The sequence below is a fragment of the Chelonia mydas genome, chromosome 1 (genome assembly GCF_015237465.2).
Source record: "Chelonia mydas isolate rCheMyd1 chromosome 1, rCheMyd1.pri.v2, whole genome shotgun sequence".
Taxonomy (NCBI): domain Eukaryota; kingdom Metazoa; phylum Chordata; order Testudines; family Cheloniidae; genus Chelonia; species Chelonia mydas.
In genome coordinates this window covers 295564427-295589634 of record NC_057849.1, presented here as the reverse complement: position 1 = coordinate 295589634, position 25208 = coordinate 295564427, and the positions used below count along the sequence as shown (strand labels likewise).

Sequence of the window (25208 nt, the reverse complement as noted above, 5' to 3'; positions counted from 1 at the left end):
GCACAATTATCAAACCAGGTGGAGACAGGTGTTCCCCGCCTCTTGTCTGCAGGGGCCTGATCCAGAAGGTGTGCTTATAGCACCCTTAACTCCACACAAAATGGTATGGGGGAGAAGGAGGCTACCCTTATAACTAGGACCCTACCAAATTCATCGTCAATTTCATGGTCATAAGATTTTTTAAATAGCCAGTTTCAGATGTTTACATCTGAAATTTCATGGGGTTGTAATCATGGAAGTCCCGACCCAAAAGAGGGTTATGGTGGTGTGTGTGTGGGGGGGGGGGGGGGGGTCACAGGATAAGGCAGGGTTGCCACTTTTTTGGGGAGCAGGGCCTGCCTTATGGGTGGGTGACCGCCCATGGTCAGGGGGACACCATGGTCCATCCCGCCTCCTCCCCACAGCCAGCAGAAGGCCCCTTGAACTTCTGAGCCCAGAGCTGGGGAGGGACAGGGATGGGTGTGCCCCAGCCAGGGTCTCATACTGTGCTCCAGGCTTCAGCTGCTATTCCCGGCAGGGCTGTGGAGGGACAGGACTTCCTCTTCCCCTGCACAGGCCGCTCCCGGGGCTGGGTCAGATCCACATCCAGGAACCTTCCCTGGCTGCACTAGGAAAAGTGGAAGTCCCATCCCTCTCTAGCCTGGCTGGGACTAGCTGCTGGAGCGCGTTGCACATTAGGAGATCCCAAATGGGTCGTCCCCAGTCCTGCCCCTCCCCTATAATATCTCTGTGGCTGCGCTGCCTTCAGAGCCCAACTCACCAGAGCCCAGAGGTGGGTCTGACCGGCCCCAGGAGCTGCCTCTGCAGGTAAAGAGGAAGTCCTATCCCTCCCCAACCGAGTTGGGTCTAGCAGCTGGAGCCCAGCACATGATGGGAGTCCCCAGCTGGGGTACCCCCAGCCCTGCCCATCCCGTACAATAGCTAGGTATCATGCGGGAGATCAGATTTCACGGTCTGTGCGTTATTCGTGGCCATGAATTTGGTAGGGTCATACTTATAACCCTTAGTACAATGTATACGGTACTCACCCAGGATGTTGGAAACCCCAGTTCACGTCCTCCCTCTGCTTGAAGAGAACACCATTTAAACAGGGGATTCCTGCTTCTTAGATGAGTACCTTAGCCACTGAACTGCAGTTGTTCTGTCTCTCTAGCCTAATGCATATTTAATTGTTTATCCAAGGTGGAACAGCTTCAACAGGAGACCCACATCAGAATATCCCTGATAGGTGGGGAAACCCCTGTTCCAATCCCTTTTTTGATCGAGGCCAGGGTCTTCCAAATCCTGCAATGAGTACCCTGACCACTGGGCTAAAGGTTATAAGGGGGGACTCCTCCTCTTTCACTTTCCACCCTGACCCCCTGGCTGTTTTGTGTGGAGTTAGCCAGGGGCCGCTGTTGTTCTTTCAAGAAATGGCTTATGCACCTAAGATACCTAATTCCAGGAGAGGGTTCCTAGCTGTGTAATAGGTACGTAGGCAGTGGGTATAATAGGCCAGGGAAGGCGAAGCCACTGCCACAGGACACTGTTAGCGGCTTTTTGCTTATTATTATGTACCATGCAGGTTCTGGGGGCAGCTGAGGAGGCTGTATCTGCTATTCAGCTTCCCGGGTTCATCGGTAATCTCCCTGGACTCCAGAGGGATTACTGATGAACCTGGGAAGCTTAGTAGCAGATACAGCCTCCTCAGCCATCCTGGAACCTGCATGGTGTATATAGAAAGCTCAGCATTCTTCTGTTGGGAAGGTGCACTGTCTTTCCCATTTTCTGGCTGGTGTAGCTTGGGTCAGCTCTGAGTTTGGGGCTGCTGGAGCCGGGGCTGCTGGGGCTGGCTAAGCCAGGGCTGGGCTGCTCAAGTTGGCACAGCTGGAGCTGGCCCGGGGCTTAGGTCGGTTGGCTGACATGGCTGGGGCTCGAGTCGGTCAGCCAGTGCAGCTCTGGCCAGCCCAGGGTTGCATGGGTTGCCGGGGCCAGCGTGATTGGGCTGGGGCCGGCATAGTTGGGTTGCCAGGACAGCCAGGCTGGTGCTCAGGTAGGCCTGCTGGTGCAGCTCAGGCCGTTCTGGGGCTCCTCCAGTGGCAGGGGGAAGGGGTTCTGATAGGCCCTGGGCTTTTCTGGCTGTGGGAGGCAGGGCAGGGAGTGCCTCAGGGTTCTGCCTCGGGGGTTTTGTAGGGCGGGGCAGAGCCAGGAGGCTAGCCCCTCCAAAGGTGTCCACCCGCTGCCCAGGGATAGGTACCTCCCTCCAGCCCAGAGAGAGGCTCCTAGGTCCCTGAGGGGGGCAGGGCGTAGGATGTTCCCCTCTCCTCAGTGTCTGATATGGGCTAATTTACGCATGTGCCCGCTGAGCATGCTGGTTTTTGTGCATCCCATTTTCAGGCACTTCTCTCTCTTTCCATGCATTGTATAAGGAGCCTAGCTGTCTGGTGCAGGGTTTGCCAATTCCAGTGTGTGGCTAGGTGACTAGAATTCAGGAGTTGCAATGCTGAGGATTGTCATGCTTTGGCCCAGATCCAAAAAGGGACTTATGTAATAACCTGAGCTGGTATTTGGCTAGTACACCAAAATTGACACCCTAACTCTAAAACCTCTGTAGCTACAGTTGTAGTAGATATTAGAATTTTTTAACTGTTTCACCCTTGATTGTTGCACTGTGATATGAAGTTTCCTGTGAATACACAAGACACATGGTATTGGACTTTTTCCTACCCTTCCCACCCTGAGATAGTAAATCTACTGGGGAAAAACAAAAAGCTATTATTTTAAATTAAACTTTTGCATTTAAATTTAGATTTTAAAGTAGTAAATTAACGGTGGAAGTTTTTTGGTGTTAACACTTAGTCTAAATACAACTTTTTTCATTTCAACTGTAGGAAAAAATAATTCCATGCTTACTACAGCTGAGACAAGGAATTGATGAAACTCTTCATGCTGCTGTTAGGGAGGCTTTGGCTATAATTGGATATACAGACCCTGTGAAAGCCTGGGGAATTCGAATCCTCACTATTGATGGAGGAGGAACAAGGTATGACAGAAACTCTTTATCTCTTTGTAAACTGCAAATGTAGGTGAAATTGCAGTCAAACTCTAACCTCTAGAACCTGATTCTACAAAATTTGTGTGTGTGCTTAACTTTACGTATGTGCATGGTCCAGTTGATCCCCTAAGATAACTCACCTGTGTGAAGTAAACTATGTACATAAGTGTTTGTGGGAATGGGCCCCTCGTTTGTTTATGGAGGCAAGTAAAGGAAACAAATGTAAGATTCTTTTTGTAAAAAGTCTTTCTGTTCTTAATTTATGATTGATCTTAATAGTTCTGATACCTGAGATTAGACATTGTAAAAAAGTCAGTTTAGTTTTTTTAATCTTAAAGGGTTCCATCATGCATTATGCTGTTTAGAGTGTGTAGTTGCTAATTGGTTGGAAGAATCAGCTTACAAAACTTCAAAATGTGGTATTTTTCATTTTTATACCAAAGTTTAGTACCACAAGTATTTGTTTGTGGTACTAAACTCGCAGTAAGACAAACAAATTCACATGTAGATCCTGGAGCAAGGATAACACAAAAGTACACTACTCTCTCACAATGGGTATAGCAAGTAGCAGCTTTTCAGGTATTCTGTTTTAGCAGCTCATCTGGTATTGTCCCCTATAGAAGAATGAATGGTGTGGTGAAGAAAGCACTATTTAAAGGCCTACTGATTCATACATCCTCTTCCACCACCAGTCACTGATATTTTTTTTTTCTTTTCCTCTTCCTAACTTACTTGATTACTAGAGTTCCAATCCTGAAAATCACTTATGCACATGCTTAATTTTCCATATGTGAGGCCTCATTGAACTCAGTGAAACTACTAACATGTATGAAGTTAAGCATGTGCACAAGTGTTTGCAGGTTTGGGTCCCAAATTTTTCAAAAAGAACTAGTGTTTTCAAACATGTTAAAAAAAAAAAAAAAAAAAAAAAAAATTGGGTTTCAGATAATCCCCAATGGAAAGTGAAATATTGGGCAGTTGTAGTTCAGTTTCAGTAGCTTATAGATATAGGTGCACCTATATTTCTTACTCCTGTGGGGAATTCTGCACCACTGCGCATGCACAGAATTTGTCCCCTGCAGATTTCTTTGCTTACCTGCAGAAAAATGACTTTGTGACGGGAAGCAAAGGGAAACCACAAGAGTGGTTATGTGACCCTCCCAAGCAGTATGTTTCTGGTGTCCAGGGCAGCCAGCAGCGAAGTAAATCACTATGGGCCAGAGGTGGGACTAGGTAAGACCCGGCCAGTGGCTCCTACCCTGCGCTCAGCTGCTAGTCCCAGCTGGGCTGGGGAGGGCAGGACTTCCTCTTCCTCTGCACAGCATCTGGGGCTGTGTCAGATCCATCCACAGATTTCTCCCCTGGCTGTAGGAAGCTCTGAAAACTCTTCCTAACCCCCTTCCCCCGCACTTCCTGCACCCATTGCTGCTCAGGTGCAGGGGGAGGGATCACTGTACAGGGAGCTACTCCCTCATCCACCCAATCCTGTGTATCCAGACCCCCCTCATACTCAGACCCTCCCACCGACCCTCACACCCCTCCCCTGCACCCAGAACCCCGCTGACGAGCCCCACTCCCCCTGCACCTGGACCACCCCGGTGAGCCACCCACACCCAAATACCCACCCTGCCGAGCCCCAAACAGCTGCACATGGATCCCCAACCCACTACCCCAGCATCTGGACCCTACCCGCCACTGAGCCCCCCACACCGAGACTCCCCTGCTGAGCTCTGTCCCCCCCCATACCCAGATCCCCGCTCTGCTGAGCCCCAGCCTTCTCTTGCCCCCCCCCCCCCCCGTCAGAGTCCCATTTCCATTGCACACAGTAACCCCCAACGAGCCCCATGCATCCAGATCCCCCTGTACCTGGATCCACCATTGAGCCGCCCGCACCCAGATTGCCCCACACAGAACCCTCTCAACCCACACCTGGATCCACCCACACTAAGCCCCTTCACACTTGGATCCTGCCTTGCTGAGCCTGCCTGCTAACACCTGGTGCACTTGGCATGGAGCAGCAGGTCCCTTGGGTGTTTCTGCAGCAGGCCTGGCCCTTGCGCTGTGTCAGGGTTGGATGCAGCTTCACCGTTGAGTTCATGTCCCTGTGGGAGCAGGAGCTGCACAATGATCTCCCACCTCTGTGCAGCCAGTGGGCTGTGTTCCCCAATGCCATGCTGGAGCTTCCACATTTATTTGTCAAATAAAATTTGCAGAATTTTTCAGAATTTTAAAATATTGTGTGCAGAATTTTTCTTTCTTTTTTTTTTTTTTGGGTGCAGAATTTTTAATTTTTTGGCAGAGAATGCCCTCAGGGGTAAAATTTCTTCATTCACATCAAAGGCAGTTATTTAGGACTAAGTCCATGGCAAGTTTTAAGGTCCTGTTTTGGTTACTTGAGTATATAAATCTTTTTTTTTTTTTTTAAGAGGATATGCCTTGTCCCCCCTTTAGCATAACTCCAAAGCTACTCAGCTGACTTTTGTTAATGTTTTCCAAAAGAAAATCACCATTCCACTTAGAGCGTGAAAACTTCAATGCAAAAGGAAAAGTCTTGAGAGAGTTGACATGGTGAAAATAGATTTATATAATGCAGTGGCTCTTTTCAATCCTATATTTAATTTATTTAGCACTGATAGTGTGCTCTAAACTGGACAAACATGTTTGATGACAGGGTTCATTCCACAAGGAGTTTAGATTCTAAGGACTGTTACTTCAGCCCTTTTTAGCATGAATAAGACTTGCGGGGGTCAAGTCTTAATTCAGACAATTGTAGGTTACTATGGTGCTTTGGCAGAGGACCCACAAAGCCTGCAGTGCAGGGTCTCAAGATCATAAAGAGGTAACGATAGGCTCAGTCTTCATTAAAAATACCAGTGTAGTTTGAACAAAAGGCATTCACTTTTCTGCTTTACAATTATACAAATATTTGAATATTTGCATAGTTTTATTATTTACAAAGAAGTCCAATTAACTATATTGGAAATGGAAGTCTTTTATGTATCCATAGAGTAGATATACTTGCAGTGGGCATGTGTATTTTTTCATGACATCTTGCCGCATTACTTTAATTCTGCTCTAGAGGGATAATCTTCAGGCTGAAAACTTGTTTCTTCCTATTTATTCTTCAGACGCAGTGTCAGAGTGCCAAGAGAAGTGCCAGTTGCCTTTTTGGGGGAAGTCTGGCTTCCTGCCCACTAGGACCTGAATTTATTTTTACAACCAATAGCATAAAAATTATAAAGCTTTCTTCAAGGATTAGTTTCTTTTAATCACTATCATCTTGTCTGGTTTTGAACCAATGAGCTATAAAGGTGAATGACGACAGATTGTTTCCCAATTTATGAGACATTAATACTACCCAAATAAAATATTCTAGTTTTTGTACTCCATTTCAGTTTTCCGAGGGCTTTACATTTTCACTATGCAGCCTTGACTTTTTTTCCCATGAGTTAGATCTGTGTAGTAGAAACTAAGTTTCTGAAAACCGGGGACTAAATTTCTATTTACTTCAGTATAAAATTATTTGTAAATCCTTTAATTTTTAAGGAATTAGATACTAAGACTTGTAGGTCTTCATATTGTAATTTTATTTTTTATGGTATGGTTTCTAAAGCAGGGGAATAGAAAGTTTGCAAACTTAATTTTATTTGGTGTCCTAAGGCAAATCTGCAAAATTCTTCAACTTTTAAAGTAAAAGTAAAATGCATTTTCTTATGTAATCAAAATATAAAATCAGTTTTATGGTACCCATTTGTGTTTCATCAACTGATATAATAATTCCTGTACTTTAGTTTCAAGATAATGAAAGTTAGAGGTGGAGAAGTCATATTAGATTATCTGCCTCCCTGTGCAGGATTGCTTCCTAGAGGACCCTTTCTAGACAGGTTTTAAATAGTGACTAGTCATTTTGAGTACCTTAATTTGGGTGTCTGGCTCGATTTTCAGAATGTACTGAGCACCATGGAGTACGTCAGGTTCCTTCAAGGGCTCTTAAGTTAGGCACCCAAAATCATTAGTCACTGGTATTTAACCTATACCTTTCCCTTTCTTATTGCATCATACTACTCCTCATTATAATTGTCAAACTACAAAATTCCTCTTCCTCCTTTGTATTAAAACCTTGTAGACTTATTATGTCCTGTCTTAGTTGTTGCTGCTTCAAACTGTATACATGTTTAGCTCTGTGTAAGGCGTAACCAAACCACCATTCTCTGTGATGTTCCTTTAATATGTTTCAGGGGTTTAGTAGCACTTCAGACTTTACATAAACTAGAAGAACTTACTGGAAAGCCCGTTCATGAACTTTTTGACTACGTTTGTGGTGTAAGCACAGGTAATTAGTATTCACATTATGGATTTTTATGTGATAAACTTAATACAAGTAAAAATATGAAAAAATCTTGTTTTTGAAAAATCTTTTTTCCCCCAGGAAAACAACTCCGTGTTTATAAATGTAAGCCAGTTCTTTTGTTGGGGAATGTTTTATTTTTTGGTAACTGGATGAAACTTTGAGAAGTTTGCTTTTGTATTTACAGCGTAATTTAAGACCTAGGTTAAATGGCTATAATTTTTTGCCAAGTAGAAATGTTGGTGACACAAAGAATGCTTGTTTATTACCACACGATTTCCGTCTAATTTTATGTTGAACCATGAAATTGAGAGGAATTTATTTTTGAAGAAAGTGCTCTTTAACACCTAGCTATCAAGATATTTGGTGTCCCATAAATACTGACAAGGAATATTGCAGGTTTTGATTTTGAGCAATACCACAAAGGGTCTATAGAAAAACAAATGTAACAGATGCAATAATATTAATATCTTATGTATGTGCACCTTCTTTGATATTTAGCAGGTTTCCTGGGTCTTGCTGTTTTGGGAGGGGGATTGAAATCCACTATCTCTTTGGCATCACATTCCAAGATGCTTAATCAACACATAATTTTGTTGATGCGGTTCATAATTGTTATAAGGTTTGAGTGACTAAAAATGGGCACCTCAGTATAGAAGAGAGAAGTGGTAAGACTTGTCATGAATATATTAATATATCAGCACTGTATGTATTATGATCATGTGTACATATTATTACCATGGCTTGATGTTCTTTTTAAACGTGCTGTTTCTTTAAAAAGTGAGTGTCATAGTAAATATACTTGTAATCTGGGTCTTTTTTTAAAATAGTTTTAATTTTAGCTGTTTGCCTCCCCATGTCCGGGAAAAGCCTTGCTACTTGCTGAGATTCTCTCCTGTATATCAGCAGGAGTGGGGCTCTAGACAGCAGATGTCCAAAGTGCCTGAAGACGTGCAGTGAATTTGAGGTCAGGGAAGGGGAAGCAGTTGTGCTTCTCTTCTAAGATCTGGCAGCTTGTGGGAGGGGACAGATAAGCAGTTTCCTCTGCAAAAGAGAGATCCATAACAGGGTGCACAACAATTACAGAGAAGTGCTGAACTCCTATTCTTCCTCTTGTCCCATGTCAATCTGCTGTCCTGGCCTGCTTGTCACTACTCCTCTTCTGGCAACCATTTGATCTGCCACCCACTTGAAGAGGATACAGCACCTATGTTTCCTTCCACCCCTTGTCTTGTCTTCCCTCATAGAATTGGTTTTCCATCAACCAGCTTCTTGATCTCCCCTTAGTGATCTCCACCATAATCATCTCATTCTCGGGAGGTGGTATGTCTTGCCTAAGCTACCATATTCTGTTAAGGATGGGCACCAAAGCTTCTTTGACCATTCATGCTGTACATCTTAAGCTACTGTTCAAACAGCAGTGTGTTATTTTCAGGAGCTCCTACTACTACCCCATGTGTTGATTTAGAAAACAACCTCAGGAGGTGGGCTGATGCTTCTCCCTAGAAAAGAAGAAAGGTTCCAAACCATTTTTTAAAAGGCCAAAACTGACCAATGAATCACCCTGGTGTTCACTTTTCAAAAAGTAATGTCAAGTCAGTAACAATGTTATACTGTTAAGGCTGATGTAAGTGGTCTATTGTAGGTTACAACACAATACAGCTTAGGTTACAAAACAGTACACTTCACTTTAGAAATTTAAGTACCTCATTTCTCCTGCTCTGTATATCTCTTCCAATGTAATCTGTTCCCAAAATACATTAGCAGGCATCACAACTTGAAAGATTGCAGTTTGACTTTCCATGAGGAAGTACTAAGTTGAATCATAAATACTAGAGAGAACTTCCAGATCTAATAGGCAGTTTCAAGTAAAGGCTATTTATTCATGTCTGAATACTGGTGACATCAAAACACAATTTTTAGAAGCCTTCTTAATCCATCTCTAACTTCACACACTCAGCTGACCTCCCATTTGGTGTTTGTAATGACCAGATGATTGGAGCCTTCCTCTCTCATTTTGTAAACAAAGACCATGTTCCCATTACTTCTTTAGGACAGCATATAGCTCCAATTTTTGCTTTTAAGTTCCCAGTTACAAGGGTGATGTCTTTGCTTGGTGTTTTGAATGAGTGTCTCTTCAAACCAGGTGGAGAACTTATGAATTGCGTCATCAGCTGCTGCTGTTGGGTCATAAACCTGTAGGATCGACATATTAACTGGCTTAGTTCAAGGCGAATTATAATGAGTCAGTTGTTGATGGGTTGTATCGAAGCACACACTTGGATGTCTCCTTGGATAAGATAAATATAATTCCATTTTCTGTTACTCTTCAGGATCCAAGAAAGCATGTGAAATGACCTCTACCATTTATCATCCTGAAATGACCTCTACCATTCCATCATAGCTTTGAGGTTCCACATACAGCTATCTTACATCTTTCCAATTCTTTGGTCACAATAGTAATCCTCCATTTATATATACTTAACTCTGATGATTAGTTTATGAAAGTTCAGGTCATTCTTTACCTTGGAGCAAATATCAGGCACTATTTCCGGAAGGATTTGGTATACCACCATAACTGCAAGCAGTACTCTTATATGGTCAGAACCTCTTCCCCAGTGTAATTTATCATGCCGTCTGGACTGTGTGTGCGGGGGGGAAGGGAGAGGGGTGTTTCTCACCATCCAGCACCACACATGGATCATGTTACCTTTGTTCTCCCATGATAGTTCTTGTGAGAGAAAATATAAAAGGTGGTTTGCAATTGCCTTTCCTCAGGTTTGTGGCTGCACTGGTTAAGTCGTAATTGAATACTTCTGCCTTTAGATTGCATTTCCTCCATCAGCTGTTGCACTATACTCCCCACGTGTTTGTCCATCCAAAGCCATTGGTGCTTCCTGAGACTTTGGCCAGACACAGATGGTACCATCTACTGCCATTATGATAGCAGGCTACAATACAGCCTGACCTGACCAGGCAGTGTGGATAATATTAATTTGTGACTGCAGGATTTTTCCCTATTACATATTTTCTATTACTCTGAGAAGTCTAGCTTTTAAATGACTACTAATTAGACATTTCCTAATAAATATCTCAGTTATGTCTAGGACTCTTTTTGGGGGGAATATTGAGCCTAAATTTTCTTTTACCCAGTTTAATGTAATTACTCCTAATTTGTACCTTTTTGTCTCTCCTGAACAATTTTTCTCCCTCACCAGCATTGAAACTCTTCAGATATTACTAAATTCTCTCCCCACTATCTTAATTGTCTACTGGTCAAATTAAAATCTGTCTCGTGATTTTTTTTTTTTTTTATAAAGGGAAATTAACAACACCCTGTCCCTGATACTGTGCCTCTGCTCTTTTGGGGGAGGATGGAGGTGGGAGGAGAGGTTCAGTCATAATATCACATTGCCAGTCCATATCTAATCTGTGGTCCTGCTGTTCTTTATATGTATGCATTTTTTGACATTACTGGTGTCCCAATATTTCCCCTTTTTTTGAAAATCTGTAGTTTTACATTATTTTTCCTGAACGGCACCAATTTGAATCTAATTTTATTTTATACCCAGATTTTAACACCTATACAGTGTATAGATTATTTGTGTTCTCACCCACATTTGCAGTATTGTCAGTTCATTGTACTATAAACTCTGCATCTGACTAGAGCTCAGCTTCATTTCAATACATCTATGCTTCTCTTTTGTGCTAGCTGCAGAGTGACTCTAGAACAATAATTCCATCTGTCATAGATCCCTGGCCCTGCCCTTAAAGCCACTGCTGTGATACACATGTCAGCACTGTCTAAAGTCCATTTGGTGGTATTCTGCAAGCATGCTCTTCAAATACCATTGAACCTTTTTTCTCAGTAGTTCAGGGTCAGGCTATTTTGATACACACTACGTGACACTATGAATGAATGGCTAACTATAAATCAGTTGCAGATAAATATATTACAAAGCTTTTAATTTTTACGAGCTTTCCTGGAATCTTTACATATTTATTTAGTATCTTTACTGAACTGATGAGTTTGTCAGACATTCTGTATGTAAAGAGTGAAAAATAAACATCATGATTTGATTTTAGGCCGTTACATATAGCCTAGACTTCACGTATTAGGTTGCCTTCTCAAATAAAAAAAGGGACTTAACTTGTTATAAATATATTTATTTTATGTAACTCTTTGCAATAATAAATCACAGTATATTTTATTGTTTCTTTACAAAACTTTCCGTAATTTTATTGCTGAAAGTAAACGCTGTCTCTAGTTATGTCCCTCCAAACAAATTGATATACTCTTTGAACAAAAAAGAGCCTGTGAAAAAAATGTCAGTTGATCATACCTTTTAAAGGAAAATATTTTAATATGTGAATTACCATGGCTTCTGAAACTTATTATATTAAAAGAAGTAATACAGCATCATTGTGTCATCCCAAGTTACATTTCAAATTTTATTTTATTTTTTTCAGGTGCTATATTAGCATTTATGTTGGGGTTGTTTCATATCCCTCTGGATGAATGTGAGGAACTGTATCACAAATTAGGATCAGATGTGTTTAAGCAGAATGTTATTGTTGGGACAATGAAAATGGGCTGGAGCCATGCATTTTATGACAGTGATATCTGGGAAAAGATGCTCAAGTAAGTTAAAATGGACTTTAAATCATTTTTGAAAATATGTGGTCTTGTTGCTGCTTTAATTGTAAGCAAAAGTTTAAAAACACAGCTCTAAAAGGGTAGATACGTTATACCAATATCTTTCGAAATAGCTGATTGTTTCCATTTAGCCCAAGTATCTGAAAGCATTTAATGCAATCATTCTTCTGTTTCCAGGGAATAAAATGAGCTGTGATGTACAGCTTTCTGATTTTATGCCCATATACTTTCCAACTTTGCTAATTCTGTCTCATTACGTGTCTGCTACAAATATTGCTAGCCACATGCTGTGAATTTTCCCTAAGGAAAAGTGCTAAAAGTGAAATAATAGGCTGTGTCAAGCACCCCGCCCCCCATTTTAAATGCTACATTATGTATCTTCCTACCCACTGCCTTTTTCTTTGAAAAGGGGAAAATCCACAAAAAGATACTGTGATGAAAAGATGTACCTGCTGCTGTGTAAAATCTGTCTATAAAGTGAGGAGCAGTTGGTTTTCTGTGTGTGTAATAACAGATAAGTTAGGAAATCATTTGTTGAAGAAACGCATTTAGTGTTTTTAAATATTGATGTCAGGAGGTTTTTTTTTTTTATTAAATTGCTTCATATTCATATTTAAAATAGTTCTAGTATTCATAATTCATTGTATATTTAGAGTGGCTTGCTTTTTGGAAATAGTAAAGTTAAGAAAACCTATATCAACGTTATGGAGGAAAGTTGTTTAAATTTTAAACTTATGGGCGCTTAAAAATGAGACAAATAACATTGATTATCTATCAAACAATAATGGCAAGCTTCCATATGTAGACTTGCCAATACATTTTAATCCTGATTTTTCAATACCCATTCTGTTTTGTTCCTTGTCTCTTTTTTGAGCAGCTTTTATGTGAGCACTTGAGGTTGGTTATTACAATATTATCTTCCAGTATTTAAGGGTGAAAGCATTGAGTATTTGTTTAGAGGACATTTTAAAGCTGAGATGGACTAGACCTCCCTATTCATTACCAGAAAAGATCACATTCACCGGCTGCTAACTCTCTCTCCCTCGATGATAACATTTCCTTGTAGAAAACTCAGCATTGCATCTGTGTTAAGACAGCTGAGTATTTGTGAGTCAAGTTTCTCTCAAGCAGGCATCTGTAGATAGTAGGGTATACACAAGGTTGGCTGACACATTTGTTTACCTCAAAAAATTGATGCTCTGGACCGTATCTGCGCTACCAAATAGTATCTACTGACTGCAAGTTTGCAACTGTACATAAAGTAGAAGCAACTTGCTATCCAAACTCAGTAGCATAATGGAGAATTTGCCATGTCTTGCTATTCTGGGAAGTCTGTCTTCCCCACTGTTGCTTTGAAAGCCACACAATATTGAAGGTCGCGTCTATTAGTAGAAGATTATACCTGAATTGCTTCAGTATCCGGAAGATGATCGGGGACATAGTTTAATCCTTGAAAACAAATGCTGTTTTAACTCCACATTCAATATTTTAAAGAGATGAAAATGTGGAGCAAACATTTTACAATAACTTCTTTCTTCCCCAGCCTTGCCTGAAGTGAAAAATATATGCATCTTCAGGGTTGGCCTTGAATTGGCATAAGATATCTATTCTGAGTGATAAAGCGTTACAGGTCCAGTCTCTCATCAGCTTGTGGTTTTCTGTGGCTTTAGTGGTCCAACTCCTGCATATTTTCAGGTTTAGACAAAATGAAGTCAAGTGACTTGACCCACCTTGGGCTGGGGTATAGGATCACTGCAGCAGCTTTACCCAGGTGGCACATTCTGCATGGAAAGATATCACTAAGAGCTCTTATTTAAGTGATTGCCCATGTGCATTCCACTCTTAGTGTATGCCCTGATCTACACTACGAGTTTAGGTCAAATTTAGCAGCGTTAGATCGATTTAACCCTGCACCCGTCCACACAACGAAGCCATTTTTGTCAACTTAATGGGCTCTTAAAATCAATATCTGTACTCCTCCCCGACAAGGGGATTAGCGCTGAAATTGACATTGCCGGGTCGAATTTGGGTTAGTGGGACACAATTCGACGGTATTGGCCTCCGGGAGCTATCCCACAGTACTCCATGGTGACCGCTCTGGACAGCATTCTCAATTCAGATGCACTGGCCGGGTAGACAAGAAAAGCCCCACAAACTTTTGAATTTCATTTCCTGTTTGGCAATCAGCAGAGGTGACCATGGAGTTTCAGAATCGCAAAAGAGCTCCAGCATGGACCAAACGGGAGGTACTGGATCTGAACACTATGGGGAGACGAATCCGTGCTATCAGAACTCCGTTCCAAAAGATGAAATGCCAAAATATTTGAAAAAATCTCCAAGGACATGAAAGACAGAGGCTATCACAGGGACCCGCGGCAGTGCCGCATGAAACTTAAGGAGCTTAGGCAAGCCTACCAAAAAACCCAAGAGGCAAACGCCCGCTCGGGGTCAGAGCCCCAGACATGCCACTTTTATGATGAGCTTCATGCAATTCTAGGGGGTGCCCCTACCACTGCCCCCCCCCTGTACATGGACTCCTGTAAGGGGGGAGTCTCACGCAACAGGGATGAGGATTTTGGGGACGAGGAAGATAGCGCACACCAGGCAAGCGGAGAAACCGTTCTCTGCTACAGCCAGGAACTGTCACCCTGGATCCAATACCCTCCCAACCCGGGCTCCAGGACCTTGAAGGTTGGAGAAGGCAGCTCTGGTGAGTGTACCTTTCTAAATATAATACATGGTTTAAAAGCAAGCGTGTTTAATGATTAATTTGCCCAGAAGACTTGGGATGCATTCGTGGCCAGTACAGCTACTGGAAAATTCTGTTAACGTTTCTGGGGATGGGGCTGAAATCCTCCAGGGACATCTCAATGAAGCTGTCCTGAAGGTACTCCCAAAGCCTTTGCAAAAGGTTTCTGGGGAGGGCAGCCTTATTGCGTCCTCCATGGCAGGACACTTTACCATGGCAGGCCAGTAGCACGTAGTCTGGAATCATTGCATAAGAAAGCATTGCAGCATGTGTTCCTGGTGTTTACTGGCATTCAAGCAACATCCGTTCTTTATCTCTCTGTGTTATCCTCTGGAGAGTGATATCGTTCATGGTCACCTGGTTGAAATAGAGGAATTTTATTAAGGGGACATTGGAGGTGGCCGTTCCTGCTGGTCTGTTTGCCTGTGGCTAAAAAGAAATCATCCCTGCTGTTAGCCACGTGGTGGGAGAAGGGGTGAAGTGATCATCCCAGAAAATGGGTGGGGGGGGGGGCGGCGGTTAGTTGGGTTTGTGCTGCACGTTAACCTGAAAACATCAGCCCCTCCCTTTAAATGGCCAATGTGTCTTTTTCAATTTTAATCTCCCTTTTTTTCCTCCCGCAGCTGCAAATGTTTCAACGCTGTGACTAGCATCTCCTTCCCAGAGGCTAGTGCAGATAAGAAGGCGAAAAAACCGCATTCGCGATGAAATGTTCTCTGAGCTCATGCAGTCCACACAAACTGAAAGAACCCAGCAGAATGCATGGAGGCAGACAATAGCAGAGTCCAGGAAACCACAAAATGAACGCGAGGACAGGAGGCTGGAGCAACAGGAGAGGTGGCAGCAGCGTGATGAAAGGAGGCAGGATGCAATGCTGAGACTACTGGAGGATCAAACTGATATGCTCCGGCGTATGGTTGAGGTGCAGGAAAGGCGCAGACCGCCACTGCAGCCCCTGTGTAACAAACTGCCCTCCTCCCCAAGTTCCATAGCCTCCTCACCCAGACGCCCAAGAACGTCGGGGGGAGGCACTCCGGGCACCCATCCACTCCACCCCAGAGGACTGCCCAAGCAACAGAAGGCTGACATTCAATAAGTTTTGAAGTGCAGTGTGGCCTTGTCCTTTCCTCCTCCACCACCTCACCCGGTGCTTCCATCCTCCCCTACCCCTCCCAGGCTACCTTGGCAGTTATCCCCTTATTTGTGTGATGAATTAATAAAGAATGCATGAATGTGAAGCAACAATGACTTTATTGCCTCTGCAAGCAGTGGTCGAAGGGAGGAGGGGAGGGTGGTTAGCTTACAGGGAAGTAGAGTGAACCAAAGAGTCTCACTGCTGCATTCGTCCATCGAGCAAAAACTCGACTATCTGCTGCACCTGAAATAGTACAAACTTAACAGTTTTCCTCTATCAGTGTTTACCTGGCAGCAACATCAGCTTTCTGCCCTCACGTGGATAACTGTTCTGTTTTTTCTAACAACATGACAATTAGATTCCTTAAAGGCCTGGAAAGATTTTACCCTCAACTAAAGGAGCCCATTTCCCCTTGGGACTTGAACTTAGTTTTGTCTAAACTTATGGGATCCTCTAGCAATGTGCTCCTTATCATATCTTTCCTGGAATGTGGTTTTTCTAATTGCTATCACTTTTGCCAGAAGGGTCTCCGAACTGCACATCATCACATCCAAACCACTGTACAGTCTTCTTTAAAGATAAGATGTATTTACACCCTCGTTCGTGGTTTCTCTTTAAGGTAGTTTCAGATTTTCATATCAATCAATTTTACTTGCCTGTATTTTACCCAAAACCATATGCAAATAGGGTTGAGCAATGGCTATGCATACTGGATGTTAAACCAGCACTATTGTTCTACATAAATCAAACTGTTTTGGCAGTCCACCCAACTGTTCGTGGTCATAGCAGACAGAAAGAAAGGTCTCCACACAGAGGATTTAATCTTGGATAACTTCTTGTATCCTTTTGTGTTATGATCTTGCAGGTGTCTCTCCTCCAGGCAAGCCGGCTGACCACTTTACAAGATCGCAAATATCCTCAATGGGATCCCTAGCACAGATCCCTATCCATTTGCAAAGTAGCAACCTGGTCATCTGTGCACATTTTCTTCTCCCATTATGCCACCATTCAGTATTCAAGAAATGATGCCAAATTTGCTCGAACTATAGTGCAGTCTTTGTGTACATGAACTCCAGTCCCTCCACTTGTTTAACTGTTCGGGAGTCACCAAGAGTGGAATGAACATGTGCAATCACTCAAAGAAGAAAAAACAGTTACAACAGACCCTCGCTAGAGCACACATTGCTATAGCGTGGATTTGCATATAGCGCGGTCACAATGATGGATCCCAAATTTAAATGTTTAAAGTGGGATCCATGGTAACGCAGTCCCCACGTTAACACGGTACCGCGCATGGATCCCGAACCCCACGTTCTAGCGAGGGTCCAGTGTACTAACCTTTTGTAACTTGTTCTTCAAGATGTGTTGCACATGCCCCCATTCCACAAGCTGCCCTCCTACCCCTCTGCATCAGAGTTTCCAGAAGGAAGGAACTGAAGAGACTGGGGGTCAACTGGATCCTTTGTGCCGATGCCGGCAGCAGAGGTGCTCAAGCCACCCTGACAGGTACCACTGAAGGAGAAGTTTCTGGTGACTGTCCGTGAGGCGCGCACACACGCTAATAGTGGAATGGACATGTGCAGCGCATCTCAAAGAACAACAGTTACAGAAAGTTAGTAATCAACCATCTTAAGCAAAATTGAGATAAGGAATCATTCTACTGAAATAGCTAATGAGGGATCTTAATGTAAGAGTCTAATTTCTGATATTGTCAGAAGTAACTGAAATACTATATGGGAGTAAACACAGTTAAAAAGCATAACGTAGAAAAGTGTTTCATTGTTGAAGTAGAAGAGGAAAACATGGAGTTGGATAATCCTTCAAGTGAGACACCTTCAGCATTACCGTTATCCTCAAAACATAGCCATGATGATATCTTTAGTCATTATTTCAGGCCTCTCAGTAGCTTTTCGGCTTCATTCAGGAGTTCTCTTTGTCTGTCACATCCTGAAAATGGCGGACACCAATCTTTGAATATACTATAATATCATAGTGTAAAGGCAAAGAGAGGTACTCGATTAAACAAAGTTTTGTCCTCCCTTTTATGTCATCCACACCTGCAGTGTATGACAATAATTGGAACTCTTTGTCTTGGATATTCTCCTCCAGACAACTTTAAACTCTCAGGTCCACTACGACGTCTGCAAATGAAGAAACACAATATTAAAAAACAAAACAAAAATCCAATGTAAAATGGTTGAATACGAAGAATGATCCGATAATGGTGACAAGCACCCATTCAGGAAAAATGCATTCCTATTTAGTTATAGTTTGCCTTTCTGAAAGGAAAACCACAGACCTATTGTGTCCAGATGTCTGAAGATGCTATCCAAGAATGCAGAGAAAGGAGTATGACTTGGAGATCTTTGCCATTTGGTCAGACAACAAAAAAGAAAAAGATGAGAACTTTCTCATGTGCAGTTATCTGATACATTTGTCCAGTCCTATTTAAACCCCATTTATAAAGAAGCAGCATCTAACACAGTCCAGTGCACGTTTTTTAAATTTCAAAAATTCTTCCACATCCACCTTTAGTGTTAGATGGTTGAAAAAGAAGGATTGACCTTCAGCTTCCCAATTATGCTCAACAGAATCTTCTCAGGAAAATTGTCTCACATTTAGGGCAAATGGGTGCAGACCCCTTGGATTGGTGTAAGTCAAAACCAACTTGTCTGGAAATGCTACACACACACTTCTATGAAAATGAAAATTTTACTGCAGCTACAAAGAACACAGGAGGAAGGCAGTGTATTGATTAAGCACTCTAGTACTGTACGCTTTTTGTGATGTGGATAGTGGCAAGGCAATTACTGTCATCTTCATGTTACACATTTTGTCTACAAATTAAACTGAAAATTAAAATCCATGAATATTAATTTAACTATTGACCTGATCCTACAATGAGATTTTGGAGGGATCAGAGCAGACTCTGTGCCGGCACAGTGTTCCATTGAATTCAGTGGGGTTCCACACAGGTCATGATCCAGCAGCTGGGCCTTAAAATGTATACTAAAAAAATATTCATGTTGGATGGCATTTCTCTAAACGCTTCAGTAAGGACATTCGATTAAGCTCACTTCTAGTCATTGCAGAATATACAAGGCAGTTTAACTTTACATGCCTTGTTGTGCTAACTTGTTCTATTTGAAATACACAGTCTTCCTTGCTTCAGCGTAGGGTTTCCAATATAAAATTTGCCGTAGTATATATTAATAAACACTTTTTGACAGAACAATTCTAATAACCGTAGTAAAGCTAATGTTTTCCCTACAATTGTGGGGCATGTGGTATAAAGCCTACTTGGGAAATTACAACTCATTTTGGTGAACAATAACTTTTTGCTGTAAGTAATGCAGAGAATTTGCTTCAGTATTAATCTTATGCATATTTCTTTGCTTTTTAATTGAGCCACCTATTTTGCTTTTCATTTAATTTGATGGCTTCCTATTATAGCATCATTAAGATAATTACATTTATGACATGTAGTTACTTTTACTATTCATTTCCATTTTCTTCCTGCAGAAAACAAAAGCGACCTTACTTTTTTTATGTAAATCAATTTACATAATACCATATTGAGTTTAATCTGCAAGAAAAAATAGGGGTATAGTTTTGTTCCATTTTGTTGGATTTTGTATTGAATTGAGTTTAAATGTGTGTTTTGTTTTATTTTGTCCTTGAATAGTGTCTACTATATGCAGAAGACTTATCTGGGAGGGAGCAGCGGAGGGGGTTTGACAAACTAGCCAAAATATTGGTACATTGAGGGGAACTGATTTGTCTATGACAGTGGTTCTCAACCTATTTACCATTTTGGGCCAGATCCCATACTCTGACAAATGAAACTGAGTGTTGATAAATGCAAAGTAATGTATATTGCAAGGGAAAATGTAACTGCTTCTACACCTTGCAGGTTTCTAATTAACTTTATTACCTCAGGAAAGGGACCTGGTGTCATTGTGGACAACTCAGTGAAGAAGATCTGTGCACAAAAAAAGCAAACAGGATGTTTGGATGCATAAGAAATAGGATGGATAATAATACAGAAAATATTACGATGCCATTATATGAATCAGTGGTGCAGCCCTAGTGGCGAAACTGTATGCAATACAAGTCACCTCATTTCAGAAATAATAGAAGAGTTAGAAGAGGCTTAGAAAAGGGTGACCTATTATTTATGTCATGGAAAAACTCTTAAAGGAAGAGAGATTGAAAAGATTGGATTGTTTCCTTTTGAAAGGAGACAAATGAGAGGGGGCATGACAAAAGTATGTAAAAAAATGAATAGCATAGAGGAGGTAACCCAAAAACAAGAGGACACTCAATTAAATTAAAAGATGGACTAATTCAAAACTAGTAACGGACAATGACTTGTACCACTGGATGAAAATTAGACTGTGGAACTCATTGCCATGGGATGTTGTTGAGGCCATATGCTTAGTAAGATTCAAAAATGAATTGGACACTTACGTGAATGTTAATATCAAGAGTTATAATAAATAATGCTAACAAATTTGTAGTGGATGCTGGTGCAACAGTAAACTTTCTCTGCCTGAGTTGGTCTTGAAAAATTACCCAACGTCTGCTATCCCAAAGGCTCAGCCTACTTTTCCCAAGGGCAGTTCCCTATCTTGAGCCTTGCCCAAGACATGCACCCCTTTTACTTGGTCTTCCACTGGTCCTCTACTTGGATCCGCACAATCTGGTCCCTATAAACAAATCAATGAATGCCAACCCCACGTAAACAGTCACCTCCCCCGCTCTACTGGCCATGGGCAACACAAGCACTCTCCTTTAAGGATTGCAGTCTCTACAGGTTAGCAGTTGGTACGCTCCAGCCCTTGAGCATTTTCCTGGAGTGTCCAGTTCCTCGTGCACTGGACACTCAAGGTATTCAGATCTGCTGCTTCCAAAAGATAGTACACCCCAGCTTACTAGTTCTATCTTAGATCAGTGCCCCACTTAACACACAGCACTTAGGTATGTTTATCATGAAATCAAGTATAAATTTATAAAGATTCAAGTAGTAGCAAGTTCAAATATTGGAAACAAGTGGTTAAATATAAAATAAAATCATAATGTTCACCCTAGGGCCTAGACTGAAATACTGTCATATATAGTAGAGTAATGCTTCCCCAAAATCATTGCAGCACTTTACAGCCAGGTTTGACTGTGATCCATCTCTTCATGAGACACAAATGCTGTCAGCTTGCTTCCTAGATGAAGAACTCCAGTGTTTCTTTGCTTCCCAAAATATACCAGCCCTATCCTGTGTCTTTTATTCATCAACAGGAACACTCCTGATGGTGTTCGTTTCATCTTGTAGATTTCCTTTCTTGTAGAGTTTCACAATCTCTCATTGTATTCTTTCATGCAAATAGGCATACAATACACAATACCCAAATGGCCAGATAGGGAGATAAGTGTCCGCTAGCCTTTGTATGAAAGGAGCATGTCTGAGTATGCCCCCTCCTGGTGACCTGCTTTAATGTCAAGACCTTAAGAATGTAATTTTTGGTATAGATATGTTACTCCTTAAATGTTATCTGTAACTCCTTAAATGTTATCCGTACATATGTTTCTCAATGATTATAATGACCAGTTGGATACCAGCTCTCAGGACAGACCTTACATGCCACCCTTTGATGATTATGTGTATATCTGACCCAGAGGATCCCTGTAAAGCCCTATGCACTCCCTGTGCCCTCTGCCATTTGGCACCAAGCGTTGACTGGGTCACAGAACCACCTTAACTAGTGACTATGGCAGCACTGGAACTGTCTTTGCAGACTTAGGAAGACAGCACCCCACTGCTTTAAACTTGGGCTGCGTTCAGAAAGTTTTTTGGTTATCAGGAGGGCTAGAATTTTTTTATGTAAATGAAAGCTTGTATTCTGCAGAAGCTGAGGGAATCTGTCTTGGGCAAGAGCCTACTGTCTATAACTGTCCCCACAAGAACTGTCAAGCTGTCATCTATTTTAAGGTGTAAATGAATATTGTAAGCTGAGAAGAAAGATCAGAGGTATCTTCTGATACAAGGTCCCCTGCACAGTGCTGCTTCCAGGCTTCTACCCAAACCAGTCTTGGATCATGTATTGAGGTCGTCTTCTGACTCAGAATATACAAGGGTTATATACAAGATGCAGCACTAACCCTAAAGTTGATGTGATGATCTATTCAGCTTTGGATGATTCGCATGGTTTCTCCTTAGCAGTTGGGAGACTTGTAAAGAATCTATGCAGAGTGAAGAATAGATATTTTAACTTCTGTTTTCTTGCTGCATGCTTATAGTCTAAAAAATTCATAATAGTGGTGGGGGTTTTTTCAAGAAAGATGTTTTTATTTCTTGTTTGATAATGGTGTACACCTCAGCAAGAATGACTTTCATTAAAGTAAAACCACTACATTTAAGAGTTCCTTTTTCAAGTCCCAAACAGTCAAAGCACTCTAACACGTTCCTAACTTTAATTACATGTCCCATTGATTTAAAATTAAGTACATGCTTAAATACTGTGCTGGACTGAGGCCTCAGTCATTCTTTTCAAATCATTTGTATACTGAATTCATCATTTCCAACCAGTGAGGAGATACAGAGGGTGAAATCTGGGGTCTGTTGAAGTCAATGGCAAAACTCCCATACATTTCAACATAGCCACGATTTCACCCTGTATGTTTTAAATAGAAAATATCAGAAGTAAGAGTAGGCATAAATGACTCGTTTTGACTATGCAGTGGTGGGGTAGCCATGTCCGTCCCAAGATATTAGAGAGACAAGGTGGGTGAGATAACAGGCCACTTCACCTTGAATGGTCCCTTGAAATATGTTAACTACTTATGCTACACAATCTGTTGCATCTTGTGTTTATCTATCACACACTGAGTAAGTTTCCCAGACCTGAAGAGCTGTGTAAGCTCAAAAACTTGTCTCTCTCACCAACAGAAGTTAGTCTAATAAAAGATATTATCTCACCCTACTTGTCTCTTTGATTTGACTAATTTATTGTTCTGATGATGCCAAACTGGTGATGCGTTTTCAATTTTTTACCTGTTATATAGAGATAGAATGGGATCGGATCTCATGATTGAAACTGCAAGAAATCCCAAATGTCCTAAGGTAAGTGTAGATTTTCAAAAACTAATATTTTACAGAAAAAAATTAATTAGGAACAAATAGCTTTGGGTGATAGTGCCATCACCTGACGAATGTTATTTGTATAACTTGCATGATTTTTTGTAACCTATACTCTGAAAACTATCTATAAAAACAATCCCCATTTAAAAATTAAAATTCCACAAGATATCTTAAATATTTGCCAACCTGCTGCAGTAGTCTTGTACTTCTTAGCTGATAAGTGTCCTGATTTTAGATACATTAATTCCCATGAGATGATGTTTGTGAACTGACTACGAATACATACTTCTCAACTACCCTTGCTTTTATGTCACATCTTGGATTCTACAGTTCTGCTATTTTGTCCTAGAATCCTTTCAGTGTTTCCTTGCAGTACTGTGATGTTGGCTGTTAACTTTCTTCCTGTGGGTGGTGTGAGAGAGCTAGTAGTCTCTCCCCATTTTTTTTTTTCAGAGATATTTAGGTCAGAAGGGACCATTATGATCATCTAGTCTGACCTCCTGCACAACGCAGGCCACAGAATTTCACCCACCACTCCTACAGAAAAAACCTCACACCTATATCTGTGCTATTGAAGTCCTCAAATCGTAGTTTAAAGACTTCAAGGAGCAGAGAATCCTCCAGCAAGTGACCCGTGCCCCATGCTACAGAGAAAGGCGAAAAACCTCCAGGGCCTCTTCCAGTCTGCCCTGGAGGAAAATTCCTTCCCGACCCCAAATATGGCAATCAGCTAAACCCTGAGCATATGGGCAAGATTCATCAGCCAGATACTACAGAAAATTCTTTCCTGGGTAACTCGGATCCCACCCCATCTAATATCCCATCACAGGCCATTGGGCCTATTTACCATGAATATTTAATTACCAAAAACATGTTATCCCATCATACCATCTCCTCCATCTGCATCACCAGGTTTCCTCTTGTCCTTTTGGTAGGTAGTGATCTCTTTGCCTGTAGCATATGAAGGGCACTAATAAATTGGAGGGGTGTTATGTCTAGCACAGCACAAGAGTGAAAAATGAGAAAGGAGAGGGTATTTTGTTTGTTATTAGGAAGGAGAAGAAATAAAATAGCACATTGTTAAGAACAATTTGGTAATTAACAGGTGTCTTAGTGTCGTCATAGTACTATATTGAATGTTTTACTATTAAATGGAAAAGGTTCAGATTCTTGTGAAAATAGACATGAGCTCAACTGACTCTCCTTATGCTCTCTGTGTAAAAGGAGGACATGGAAAAAGCTGGAACACCATACTACTTTTTGAGGGATTTGATGTCCTATACTGACTTGATTTAAAAGTTATCTTTGAACTGAGATCTTGCCTTTCTAAATTCCTGAGTAATAAAATGAGTATATAAATAGATATGAAATTGTTAGTTATTCAAAGTAACAGGGCTATAGTATTATCCAAATAAAACATGCAACCGTACAAGGTGCTTTATGCTCTCAACTCCTATTGAATTCCTATTAAGAGTTGGATGCTTAGTGCCTTGCAGGAAGCATTTAGTACTTCACAGGTTAGGATTATATCCTGAAGTGAAAAATGTGTAGGTGTTAAAAAAACAAATATGAGTTTTTCAGTGTGATCCTATTCCCATTGAAGTCAATGGAAATTTTGTCATTGACTTCAGTGGGAGCAGAAGACGACCCTTTTGGGGTGAAAAGAAAATTGTTGTACTTCATCATTTGTATCTTAATCACTGTCATATAGAAGTTTTACATGTATTTTTTTTCCTGGTAAAGCTATATTTTTTGTGAATACAGTGATTTACTTGTAATTGTGCAACTGAGAGATGGGAGTTAATATGCTGATACCATAACTTCAGCTTCAAGTGCTGATGAGTAATACATTCACAAAAACAAAGACTGCTTTGTAAACTAGTATGCAAATAGTATCACCCACCCACTAATTTGCCAAGAGACGTTGTTTTAGACAATGCCAGCCATGCACTATGCATCATCCGTTAAAGATCTTGCAAATTCTTACCATGCTGATCGTTGCTTCCAGACCTTTCTTTCTGGGAAGGACTACTTTCTGTCTCCCACTTGGAATGACATGCACAATTCTTTTGTTCATGATATTTCAGTATCTTTATGGAAAATTCTAGAACTATAAAATGTAGGACAATTTCATACTACTAATCACCTTAGTG

The 25208-nt window shown here is 41.3% G+C and overlaps 1 protein-coding gene across 3 annotated transcripts in view; it reads left to right on the top strand.

The window, feature by feature from the left end:
• PNPLA8 (patatin like phospholipase domain containing 8) overlaps positions 1-25208 on the top strand; it is a 62569-nt gene that overhangs the window by 5132 nt on the left and 32229 nt on the right. For all 3 annotated transcript variants that reach the window (XM_037888482.2, XM_037888477.2, XM_037888470.2), the window contains exons 4-7: positions 2871-3022; positions 7273-7367; positions 11853-12024; positions 22980-23037. In XM_037888482.2, coding sequence (XP_037744410.1) covers positions 2871-3022; positions 7273-7367; positions 11853-12024; positions 22980-23037 — 477 coding nt within the window. The remainder of the gene's footprint in view (positions 1-2870; positions 3023-7272; positions 7368-11852; positions 12025-22979; positions 23038-25208) is intronic.